This window comes from Panthera pardus, unplaced genomic scaffold, assembly GCF_024362965.1.
Source record: "Panthera pardus isolate Hobbes unplaced genomic scaffold, ASM2436296v1 HiC_scaffold_4, whole genome shotgun sequence".
In the NCBI taxonomy this organism is placed as follows: domain Eukaryota; kingdom Metazoa; phylum Chordata; class Mammalia; order Carnivora; family Felidae; genus Panthera; species Panthera pardus.
Window position 1 is genome coordinate 9,419,285 of NW_026526969.1, and position 13,432 is coordinate 9,432,716.

Consider the following 13,432-nt stretch of genomic DNA (forward strand, 5'->3'; position numbering starts at 1 on the left):
CCCTATAGAACATGATTGCTGGTATTGGAACAAAGACGCCAGGGTGCGGCGAAACCTGGTGCTGGTTGTGTGTTGTGATTTACCTGAACCGCTACTGCTAGACGATCACATGAACTTATTCTGGAGCAAGCTGACACCCAGCCACAACTTCTGAACCTCTGCAGCAGCACGATCTCAGGAACATTCCTGGGGTAAGTTGGCACCCAGCCATTGGTCTATGAGACTGTGCCCCAGAGGGCCAAGAGCATGTTCCAGGCACAGGGCCCTCAGAGGTGAGGGGTTTGGAAACACAGCCCCATCTGAGATAAAATTCAGAAGGGAGGTGCTGCCTGGCAGGTTGATGGCTAGGATGCAAACAGTGAGGAAGCTAGGAGTGGGTGGAAGGCATGGAAAAAGGAGGGGTGCTTGATTGTCAGTAGGTGAGAGCACAGAGTTCTGGAGCTGGAGACTGGGAAGCTGAGTGATGCCATTTTCAGCTTTCCCATTCATGTGCACACGTGACCACGCATGCCACACCGATCCACTCCAGTAAGGTAAGCAGCACCACCTATTGGAGAATGGATCCATTACACCAAGCGCTGTCCAACTTTACCAATGAAGCCTTACAGGACCACTACAAGGCTCTTCATCTGGTTAGTGTATGGATTATAAAGTACTTCATAGTTTGACTTCTAGGGGAAACTGGATGTAATTTCATCCAGATTTCATACTGTTCTCTTGTCCATCTATTTGTTTCTTTATTTGTTTCTTTTCTTATTTTTGGATATAGAAAGAGAAGACATTTATTTTTTATTTTCTGATTTTAGATACATTAAAATTTTTTTTACTATATTTTTTACTTTTTTGTGAACTGATTTTTTATTCTATTTTACCTTCTTCAATTCATTTTATTCTATTTCACTGTATAGATTAAAATTTTTTTAATGCTTTCTTACTTTTTTTTTCTTTTCTCTTCTTTCCTTTTTTCCCCTCTATTCAATCAAGCTTCTTTCTTTTTTTTTTTTAATATTTGAAATTTACTATCAAATTGGTTTCCATACAACACCCAGTGCTCATCCCAAAAGGTGCCCTCCTCAATAACCATCACCCACCCTGCCCTCCCTCCCACCCCCCATCAACCCTCAGTTTGTTCTCAGTTTTTAACAGTCTCTTATGCTTTGGCTCTCTCCCACTCTAACCTCTTTTTTTTTTTTTCCTTCCCCTCCCCCATGGGTTTCTGTTACGTTTCTCAGGATCCACATAAGAGTGAAACCATATGGTATCTGTCTTTCTCTGTATGGCTTATTTCACTTAGCATCACACTCTCCAGTTCCATCCACGTTGCTACAAAAGGCCATATTTCATTTTTTCTCATTGCCACGTAGTATTCCATTGTGTATATAAACCACAATTTCTTTATCCATTCATCAGTTGATGGACATTTAGGCTCTTTCCATAATTTTGCTATTGTTGAGAGTGCTGCTATAAACATTGGGGTACAAGTGCCCCTATGCATCAGTACTCCTGTATCCCTTGGATAAATTCCTAGCAGTGCTATTGCTGGGTCATAGGGTAGGTCTATTTTTAATTTTCTGAGGAACCTCCACACTGCTTTCCAGAGCGGCTGCACCAATTTGCATTCCCACCAACAGTGCAAGAGGGTTCCCGTTTCTCCACATCCTCTCCAGCATCTATAGTCTCCTGATTTGTTCATTTTGGCCACTCTGACTGGCGTGAGGTGATATCTGAGTGTGGTTTTGATTTGTATTTCCCTGATAAGGAGCGACGTTGAGCATCTTTTCATGAGCCTGTTGGCCATCCGGATGTCTTCTTTAGAGAAGTGTCTATTCATGTTTTCTGCCCATTTCTTCACTGGGTTATTTGTTTTTCGGGTGTGGAGTTTGATGAGCTCTTTATAGATTTTGGATACTAGCCCTTTGTCCTATATGTCATTTGCAAATATCTTTTCCCATTCCGTTGGTTGCCTTTTAGTTTTGTTGGTTGTTTCCTTTGCTGTGCAGAAGCTTTTTATCGTCATAAGGTCCCAGTAATTCACTTTTGCTTTTAATTCCCTTGCCTTTGGAGATGTTCAATCAAGCTTCTTTCAACAACCAGACCAAAACATACCTAGGATCTAGCTTACTTTATTTGATTTTTTTGTGTTGTTTTTAATCTTTTTAATTTTAATTTTTAATTTTATTAATGCATTTTCTTCCTCTAAAATGACAAAATGAAGGAATTCACCCCAAAAGAAAGAACAGGAATGACAGTCAGGAACTTAATCAACACAGATATAAGCAAAATGTCTGAACCAGAATTTAGGATCACAGTAATAGGAATAGTAACTGGGGTTTAAAAAAGCATAGAATCCCTTTCTGCAGAGAAACAAGAAGTAAAATCTAGTCAGAATGAAATTAAAAACGCTATAACAGAGATGCAATCTTAAATGGATGCCACAGTGGCAAGGATAGATGAAGCAGAGAAGGGAATCAGTGATACAGAAGACAGAATTATGGAGAATAGTGAAGCAGAAAAAAAGAGGGAAACTAAGGCAAAAGAGCAAAATATAAGAATCAGAGAACTCAGTGACTCACTACAAAGGAATAACATCCAAATCATAGGAGTCCCAGAGGAAGAAGAAGAGAGAAAAAGGGGTAGAAGTTTTATGTGAGCAAATCACAGTGGAAAACTTTCCTAACCTGGGGAAAGACACAGACATCAAAATGTAAGAAGCACAGAGAACTCCCATTATATTCAACAAAAACCATCAACAATGCATATAATAGTCAAATTCAGAAAATACACAGACAAGGAAAGAATTATGAAAGCAGCAAGGGAAAAAAAAGTCCTTAACCTATAAGGGAAGACAAATCAGGTTCTTAGCAGACCTATTCACAGAAACTTGGCAGGCCAAAAAGAGAGGCAGGATATATTCAACATGCTGAATCAGAAAAATATGCAGCCAAGAATTCTTTATCCATCAAGACTGTCATTCAAAATAGGAAGAGAGATAAAGAATTTCCCAAAAAACAAAAACTAAAGGAGTTCGTGACCACTAAACCAGTCCTGCAAGAAATTTTAACGGGGCTCTCTGAGGGGAGAAAAGATGAAACAAAACAAAAAAAGACCAAAAGCAGCAAAGACTAGAAAGGACTAAAGAACACCAGAAACTCCAACTCTACAGGCAACACAATGGCAATAATTAATATCTTTCAGTACTTGCTCTAAATGTCAATGAACTAAACGCTCCAATCAAAAGACATAGGGTAACAGAATGGATAAGAAAACAAAATCTATCTACGTATGCTGTTTACAAGAACCCATTTTAGACCTAAAGACACCTTCAGATCAAAAGTAAGGGGATGGAGAACCATCTATCATGCTAATGGTCACCAAAAGAAAGCCAGAGAAGCTATACTTATATCAAACAATCTAGATTTAATTTTTTTAATGTTTATTTATTTTTGAGAGACAGAGAGAGACAGAGCATGAGTGGAGGATGGGTAGAGAGAGTGGGAGACACAGAATCCAAAGCAGGCTCCAGGCTCTGAGCTGTCAACAAAGAGCCTGATGAGGGGCTCGAGCCCATGAACTGTGAGATCATGACCTGAGCTGAAGTTGGACAATGAAATGGCTGAGCCACGCAGGTACCCAAGACAATCTAGATTTTAAAATAAAAACTGTAGCAAGAGATGAATAAGGGCATTGTATTATAATTAAGGGGTCTATCCACTAAGAAGATCTAATAATTGTAAACATTTATGGCCCCACATGGAAGACCCCCAAATATATAAATCAATTAATCACAAATGTAAAGAAACTCATTGATAATAATACTATAATAGTAGGGGACTTCAACAACTCACTTACAGCAATGGACATCTAAACAGAAAATCAACAAGGAAACAATGGCTTTGTTTTTTGTTTTTGTTTTTTTTTTTTTTAATTTTTTTTTTCAACGTTTTTTATTTATTTTTGGGACAGAGAGAGACAGAGCATGAACGGGGGAGGGGCAGAGAGAGAGGGAGACACAGAATCGGAAACAGGCTCCAGGCTCCGAGCCATCAGCCCAGAGCCTGACGCGGGGCTCGAACTCACGGACCGCGAGATCGTGACCTGGCTGAAGTCGGACGCTTAACCGACTGCGCCACCCAGGCGCCCCGGAAACAATGGCTTTGAATGACACACTGGACCCGATGGACCTAACAGATATATTCAGAACATTTTTATCCTAAAGCAGCAGAATACACATTCTTCTCAGGGCACATGGAACATTTTCCAGAATAGATCACATATTGGTATACAAATCAGCCCTCAACAAGTTCAAAATGATCGAGATCATACTGTGCATATTTTCAGACCACAACACTATGAAACTCAAAATCAACGACAAGAAAAAAATATGGAAAGATAACAAATACTTGGATACTAAAGAACATCCTACTAAAGAATAAATGGGCTAACCAAGAAGTTAAAAAGGAAATTAAAAAGTACATGGAAGCCAATGAAAATGATAACACCACAGCCCCAAACCTCTGGGTCACAGTAAAGGCGGTCATAAGAGGGAAGTCTATAGCAATCCAGGCCTTTCTAAAGAAGGAAGAAAGTTCTCAGATATGCAACCTACACCTTAAACCTTACACCTTACAACCTTACACCTAACCTTACACCTTAAAAAGCTGGAAAAAGACAGCAAATAAAACCCAAAACCAACAGAAGATGGGAAATAATAAAGATTAGAGCAGAAATCAATGTTATCAAAACAAAACAAAACAAAACAAAACAAAACAAAACAAAACAAAAATCAGAACAGATCAATGAAACCAGAGGTGGTTCTTTGAAAGAATTAACAAAATTGATAACCCCATAGCCAGTTTGATCAAAAAGAAAAAGGAAAAGACCCAAACAAAATCAGGAATGAAAGAGGAGAGATCACAACCAACACAGCAGAAATACAAACAATAATAAGACAATATTATGAACAGTTATGCACCAATAAAATGGGCATTCTGGAAGAAATGGACAAATTCCTAGAAACATATAAACTATCAAAACTGAAACAAGAAGAAATAGAAAAGTTGAACAGACCCATAACCGGTAAAGGAATTGAATTAGTAATAAAAAATCTCCAAAAAACAAGAGTCCAGGACCAGATGGCTTTGTAGGGGAATTCTACCAAATATTTAAAAAACAGTTAACACCTACTTTTGAAGCTGTTCCAAAAAACAGAAATGGAAGGAAAACTTCCAAACTCATTCTGTGAAGCCAGCATTACCTTGATTCCAAAACCAAAGACCCCACTAAAAAGGAGAACTATATACCAATTTCCTTGATGAACATGGATGCAAAAATCCTCAACAAGATACTAGCCAATGGGATCCAACAATACATTAAAGGAATTATTCACCATGACCAAGTGGGATTTATACCTGGGATTCAGGGTTGGTTTAAGATCCAGAAAACAATCAGTGTGATACATCACATCAATAAAAGAAAGGACAAGAACCATATGATCCTCTCAATAGTTGCAGAGAAAGCATTTGACAAAATACAGCCGCCTTTCTTGATAAAAACCCTCAAGAAGATAGGGATAGTAGGATCATACTTCGAGATCATAAAAGCCATATATGAAAAATCCAATGTTAATACTATCCTTAATGGGGAAAAACTGAAAGCTTTCCCTCTAAGATCAGGGACAGGGCAGGGATATTCACTCTTGCCACTGTTATTCAAGATAGTATTGGAAGTTTTATCCTCAAAAATCAGACAACACAAAGGAATCAAAGGCATCCACATAGTCCAGGAGGAAGTAAAAATTTCACTTTTCACATATGACATGATACTGTGTATGGAAAACCCAAAAGATCACACAAAAAAACTTCTAGAACTGATCCATGAATTCAGCAAAAGTTGTAGGATATAAAATCAATGCACAGAAATCGGTTGCATTCCTATACACCAATAAATGAAGCAACAGAAAGATAAATCAAGGAATTTATCCCATTTACAATTGCATCAAAACCCATAAAATACCTAGGAATAAATCTAACCAAAGAGCTGAAAAATCTATACACTGAAAACTATAGAAAGCTTATGAAAGAAATTGAAGAAGACAAACACAAAAAAGAAACACATTCCATGCTCCTGGATAGGAAGAACAAATATTGTTAAAATGTCAACACTACCCAAAGCAATCTATCTATTCAATGCAATCTCTATCAGAATAACACCAGAATTCTTCACAGAGCTAGAACAAACAATCCTAAAATTTGTATGGAATCAGAAAAGACCCCAAATAGCCAAAGCAATCTTGAAAAAGAAAACCAAAGCAGGAGGCATCACAATCCCGGACTTCAAGCTATACTACAAAGCTGTAATCATGAAGACAGTAGGGTACTGGCAAAAGAACAGACACTCAGATCAATGGAACAGTGTAGAAAACCCAGAAATGGACCCACAAATGTATGGCCAACTCATTTTTGACAAAGCAGGAAAGAATATCCAATGGAATAAAGACAGTCTCTTCAGCAAATGGTGCTGGGAAAACTGGACAGTGACATGAATAAGAATGAACCTGGAACACTTTCTTACACTGTACACAAAAGTAAACTCAAAATGGATGAAAGACTTAAATGTAGGACAGGAAGCCATCAAAATCCTCCAGGAGAAAGCAGGCAAAAACCTATTCGTCCTCAGTCACAGCAACTTCTTACTCAACACGTCTCCGGAGGCAAGGGAAACAAAAGCAAAAATGAACTATTTGGGACCTCATCAAAATAAAAAGCTTCTGTGTGGTGAAGGAAACAATCAGCAAAACCAAAAAGCAACTGATGGAATGGGAGAAGATATTTGCAAATGACATATCAGATAAAGGGTTAGTATCCAAAATCTATAAAGAACTTATCAAACTCAACACCCAAAAAACAAATAATCCAGTGAAGAAATAGACAGAATACATGAATAGACCCTTCTCCAAAGACATCCAGATGGCCAACTGGCACATGAAAAAATGCTCAACATCACTCATCATCAGGGAAATACAATCAAAACCACAATGAAATACCACCTCACACCTGTCAGAGTGGCTAACATTGGCAAGTCAGGCATCAACAGATGTTGGCAAGGATGCAGAGAAAGAGGATCTCTTTTGCATTGTTGGTGGGAATGCAAACTGGTGCAGCCACTCTGGAAAACAGTGTGATGGTTCCTCAAAAAATTAAAAAGTAGAACTACCCTATGACTCAGCAATTATACTACTAGGTATTTATCCAAGGGATACAGGTGTGCTGTTTTGAAGGGGCACATGCACCCCAATGTTTATAGCAACGCTAGTGACAATAGCCAAAGTATGGAAAGAGCCCAAATGTCCATTGACAGATGGATCGGTAAAGAAGATGTGGTTTATATATACAATGGAATACTACTTGGCAATGGGAAAGAATGAAATCATGCCATTTGTAGCAACATAGATGGAACTGGAAGGTATTAGGCTGAGTGAAACAAGTCAGAGAAAGACAGATGTCATATGTTTTCATTCATATGTGGATCTTGAGAAACTTAACAGAAGGCCATGGGGGAAGGGAAGGGGGACAAATAATTACAGAGAGGGAGGGAGGCAAACCATAAGAGACTCTTAAATACAGAGAACAAACAGGGTGGATAGGGGGTTGGGGGAGAGGGGAAAATGGGTGATGAGCATTGAGGAGGGCACTTGTTGGGATGAGCACTGGGTGTTGTATATAAGCGATGAATGACGGGAATCTACTCCCAAAACGGAGAGCACATTGTACACACTGTATGTTAGCCAACTTGACAATAAATTATATTTGAGAAAAAGAAGATGTGGTATATATACACAAAGGAGTATTACTTAGCAATCAAAAAGAATGAGATCTTGCTATTTGCATCTATGTGGATGCAACTAGAGGGTATCATGCTAAGTGAAATTAGAGAAAGACAAATATTATATGACTTCACTCATATGAGCAATTTAAGATACAAAACAGATGAAAATAAGGGAAGGGATGCAAAAATAATATAAAAACATGGAGGGGGAGAAAACATAAGAGACTGTTAAATATAGAGAACAGAGGGTTGTTGGAGGGGTTGAGGGAGGGGGGATAAGTTAAATTGGTAAGGGGCATTAAGGAACCTACTCTTGAAATCATTGTTGCACTATATGCTAACTAACTTGGATATAAATTTTAAAAAAATTAAACAAAAAACAACTACACAGCCATAAAGGACCAGAAAGACAAAAATCAGAGAGATCATTACAAAAACATCTCCATAAATTACAACTGAAATCCTAAGTCTGTGTTGAGGGAAAAGGCAGAGCTGGGAGGAAGTCAGCATCCTTGGACCTCTGCCTAGGAAAATAAAGCTGATGGTAAGCTTTCCATTTCTTGAGGAAATACAGTGAACTCAGTGTCTTGGGTCCATATCTAAGGCCAGGGAAAACATGGCGGCACAAAGTATATATAGACATTTCTAGGAGACACCTTCGGTGGCCTTGTTGTGAATTAGAGAGACATCGAGTCTCTCTCAGCCCCTTAGGATTTGGGGACCATCTGTATCCTGAGGCTGCACATCTGAGCCTCTGTGCTCATGTGAAAAATGCCAGGAAAAAAAATATGTTTGTATGTCACCCATTTCAGCCTTAGGCCCTATGATTTCATCAAAGGCCCTGGAGAACATCACAGGGACCATCCCCTTCTGAAGTAGCTGTGTCAATATGCCAAGCCCACACAAGATTGGAAGAGCTCTAATTTCAGTGTTGGGGATCATCTAAGTTAGTCCCAACATCATGCTCCCCAAAACTCAAGGTAGAAGGACCTTTCCAGGGCTTGTAATCCTCATACGTCCAGGGCCCACAGCAGTCATGACTGTGCCCTGTAAGGCCTCCAAAGGGTACCTAATGTTCCATATACTTTACAATCACCAGCAAGACCATGTACCCCTACTTGAGAAAATGGCAGTCAGGTGAATATTATTCAGCCTGACAAAGGAAGGGGATTCTGACACATGTTACAAAATAGATAAACCTTGAGGATATTATGCTGAGAAATAAGCTAGTCACAAAAGGACCAATAGTATATGACTCTAGTTCTATGAGGTACTTAGAGTATTCAAATTTATAGAGACGAAAGCAGAATGGTGGTTGCAGATGTGGAATCTGAGGCACTACATACTAAGGTATGGAGGTATTAAGTAACATGTTCAAGCCATACTTGTAAGCGTCTGTGGTGAAGGATGGCATCAGATGGGTATCACTGGGCCACACACTCATCTCCCAGTTTCTGACAGTATTGTCTGCTATGAGCTCACAGCTACTCCATTTCTCTGAAGAATTGCCCTTGGCCAAACTAAAGCTACTTACCTAGTAGTTTATGCATCCTGGTGTGGGAGCACAGTCTATGACCAACTGATGGGTTACAAATGGCTGACCCCTGCCTCAAAGTGGAATAAACTCTGTAATACAACGATGTAATTCTGGCTCCAGAATTCATTCTAGTTTTCTCCCTTTCCATCACTGTGAAACCTGACTTCCATTATCCTTATTATATTTATTATTCGATCAATCCCCCTTTATGTAACTAATCCCCACTCCATTCCTTAACCCTCACAGATACCCCCTTCATATTATGTGGGTTGTTCACACCATATTTAGGCTCTGGCTTCTGACTAGGCCACCCCTCTGTGTGGATACCCTTCTCACCTAGCTTGTACTCCCACACCCATGCCAGGATGTTCTCCATGTGGACACCGTCACCACTCTACTCTGCCTCCTTTCTCTGTCTCTGGAGCCCATGTGGGGCTGCCAACCTGGCTGTGCCTCACCTACTGGCTTTAGGACTGAGTTATCCAGGGAGGAAAGGCAATGGAAGAGAAGAAAGGAGAAGGGAAAGAAGGGGCAGGGAGGGAAGAGGAGGAAAATGACAAATTCTGTACAGCTCCTGATACTAACTGAAATGGAAAAGCTTTTAGCTTTTTTTGCCCAATTTACTGACCAATCAGTCATCTCTTATTCGATGTTCATGGTGTCAGGACAATGGTGAGCTGAGACTGGAACACGAAGAGAAAGCATGTTCCCTACCTATCTGAACGTCAGGGCAGATGAGATGAAAATATTAAATCAAAACTAGTAATACAATAGTAATTGCCCTATCGAGTGTTATAAAAAATGTGGTCCCAAATCAGTAGAATTAAACTATGAATATATTTTCTGAACAATGGGCAAAGTCACTGTGGATTAACTCTCACCTATTTTATCACTGTTGGAGTTCTGAACAAGCCCCACCCACTCAGTGACTGTGATAGTCAGAAACATTCAGTCGCTGCCTCTCACTCATCATTTCTCATTTCTACAGAGTCCCCCTTAATATGCATGAAGCCAATCAGTTAATACTAAATAAATAAATAAATAAATAAATAAATAAATAAATAAAGCAAGAGAAATAGCAAGTGAGCAGGGGAGGGTCAGAGAGAGAGAGGGAGAGAGAGAATCCCAAGCAGGATCTGCACTGTCAGCAGGGAGTCCAACATGGGGCTCAATCTCATGAACTATGAGATTGTGACCTGAGCTGAAATCAAGAGTCAGTCACCTAACCCACTGAAAAATCCAGGTACCCCAATTAGTTAATATTTTTCTAAAGGGATGTTGATTGACTCACGCAGTGTAATATTTAATACATAATATTCAAAATAAGACACGTGGTATGTTATTACCATGGTCACTACAATAATTCTTATTTTCATTAAAGTTTGTTGATAAAATTGTTGAGAAATTTTTATTCTTGATAAGTGCTCAGGGGAGTAGATGGTACTACTGGGGATAGGCATGTGAACAATATAGGCTGAGTCTACATGTCTGGCATTTATTAGTCACCTTCTTTACTCTCCACATTATATAATGCTCCACAGAGATACTGCAAAAGCTATGGAATCCCTAGTCATCCATCACAGGCAATACACGAAGCCCATCTTCATTTCTGGGTTGTACTCACAAAGTAAATTGAAGTCTCTGGTGTTCTGGGACACAGCTTCTTGAAGAACAAAGGGGAAGTTCTTAGGGAAAGTCAGGCTCCACTCACGCTCCCATCTCTCAGCTCAAGCTTGAGAACAATGGGTTTTTCTCATTGAATTAACCCTTGACTGCTATATTTCAGGGGAATCTGCAAAAGTTAAATGTGCAAAGATAACCAATAAAGGAAGCCCTGCTAACAACAGAAGCAAAATAGACAAGATACACAATGGACACGAATGTATTACAAACATATGAATACTACTTTCAGCATCGTATGTCTGTGATTCTTTTTCTTAACTACCAGTTAACATCTTTTTTTTTTTAAATTTTTTTAACGTTTATTTATTTTTGAGACAGAGAGAGACAGAGCATGAATGGGGGAGGGTCAGAGCGAGGGAGACACAGAATCTGAAACAGGCTCCAGGCTCTGAGCTGTCAGCACAGAGCCCGACGCGGGGCTCGAACTCACGGACCGCGAGATCATGACCCGAGCCGAAGTCAGCCGCTCAACTGACTGAGCCACCCAGGTGCCCCCCAGTTAACATCTTTAATAGAAGTAGGAACAGTCATGTTATCTATTTTCCCTTGAACAAATTTTAATAGCATGTGTCTTTCAGAGAAGTGGTCTATTTAATTTCAGTCAAAAATATATAAAGTTTTGAGAGGAGGGAGGGAAGATGGCGGCGTAGGAGGACGCTGGGCTCACCGCACGTCCTGCTGATCACTTAGATTCCACCTACACCTGCCTAAAACCCAGAAAACCGCCAGAGGATGAGCAGAATGGAGTCTCCAGAGCCAAGCACAGACGAGAGGTCCACAGAAGAGGGTAGGAAGGGCGGCGAGGTGGTGCGTGTTCCACGGACTGGCGGGAGGGAGCCGGGGCAGATGGGCAGCCTGCTGGCCAAGCAGAGCCCCCGAGTCTGGCTGGCAAAAGCGGAGGGGCCGGATGGAGTGTGTTCCGACAGCAAGCGCGACTTAGCGTCTGGGAGGTCATAAGTTAACAGCTCTGCTCAGAAAATGGGAAGGCTGGAGGACAAAGGGAGGGAGAACTGCTGAGCCCCTGGACAACAGAGCTCAGTTTGGTGGGGAACAAAGGCGCTGGCCAGTGCCATCTCCCTCGCCCATCCCCCAGCCAAAATCCCAAAGGGAACCAGTTCCTGCCAGGGAACTTGCTTGCTCGTGCAAACACCCAACGCTGTGTTTCTGCGGAGCCAAACCTCCAGCAGAGGATCTGACTCCCTCCCGCTGCCACAGGGCCCCTTCTGAAGTGGATCACCTAAGAAGAAGCGAGCTAAGCCTGCCCCTCCTGCCCCTGTGCACCTTGCCTACCCACCCCAGCTAATACGCCAGATCCCCAGCACCACAAGCCTGGCAGTGTGCAAGCAGCCCAGATGGGCCACACCACCTCACAGTGAATCCCGCCCCTAGGAGAGGGGAAGAGAAGGCACACACCAGTCTGACTGTGGCCCCAGCGGTGGGCTGGGGGCAGACATCAGGTCTGACTGTGGCCCACCCACCAACTCCAGTTATACACCACAGCACAGGGGAAGTGCCCTGCAGATCCTCACCACTCCAGGGACTATCCAAAATGACCAAACGGAAGAATTCCCCTCATAGGAATCTCCAGGAAATAACAACAGCTAATGAACTGATCAAAAAGGATTTAAATAATATAACAGAAAGTGAATTTAGGATAATAGTCATAAAATTAATCGCTGGTCTTGAAAACAGTATAGAGGACAGCAGAGAATCTCTTGCTACAGAGATCAAGGGACTAAGGAACAGTCAGGAGGAGCTGAAAAACGCTTTAAACAAAATGTAAAACAAAATGGAAACAACGATGGCTCGGATTGAAGAGGCAGAGGAGAGAATAGGTGAACTAGAAGATAAAGTTATGGAAAAAGAGGAAGCTGAGAAAAAGAGAGATAAAAAAATCCAGGAGTATGAGGGGAAAATTAGAGAACTAAGTGATACACTAAAACGAAATAATATACGCATAATTGGTATCCCAGAGGAGGAAGAGAGAGGGAAAGGTGCTGAAGGGGTACTTGAAGAAATAATAGCTGAGAACTTCCCTGAACTGGGGAAGGAAAAAGGCATTGAAATCCAAGAGGCACAGAGAACTCCCTTCAGACGTAACTTGAATCGATCTTCTGCACGACATATCATAGTGAAACTGGCAAAATACAAGGATAAAGAGAAAATTCTGAAAGCAGCAAGGGATAAACGTGCCCTCACATATAAAGGGAGACCTATAAGACTCATGACTGATCTCTCCTTTGAAACTTGGCAGGCCAGAAAGGCTTGGCACGATATCTACAGTGTGCTAAACAGAAAAAATATGCAGCCGAGAATCCTTTATCCAGCAAGTCTGTCATTTAGAATAGAAGGAGAGATAAAGGTCTTCCCAAACAAACAAAAGCTGAA

At 40.8% G+C, this 13,432-nt stretch overlaps 1 protein-coding gene across 1 annotated transcript in view; it reads right to left on the bottom strand.

The window, feature by feature from the left end:
- Nucleotides 1-485: 485 nt before the first annotated feature.
- The window catches only part of LOC128774765 (cytochrome P450 3A19-like), a 62,339-nt gene continuing 49,392 nt past the window's right edge, over nt 486-13,432 (bottom strand). The window contains exon 4 of the mRNA XM_053894242.1: nt 486-547. Coding sequence (XP_053750217.1) covers nt 486-547 — 62 coding nt within the window. The remainder of the gene's footprint in view (nt 548-13,432) is intronic.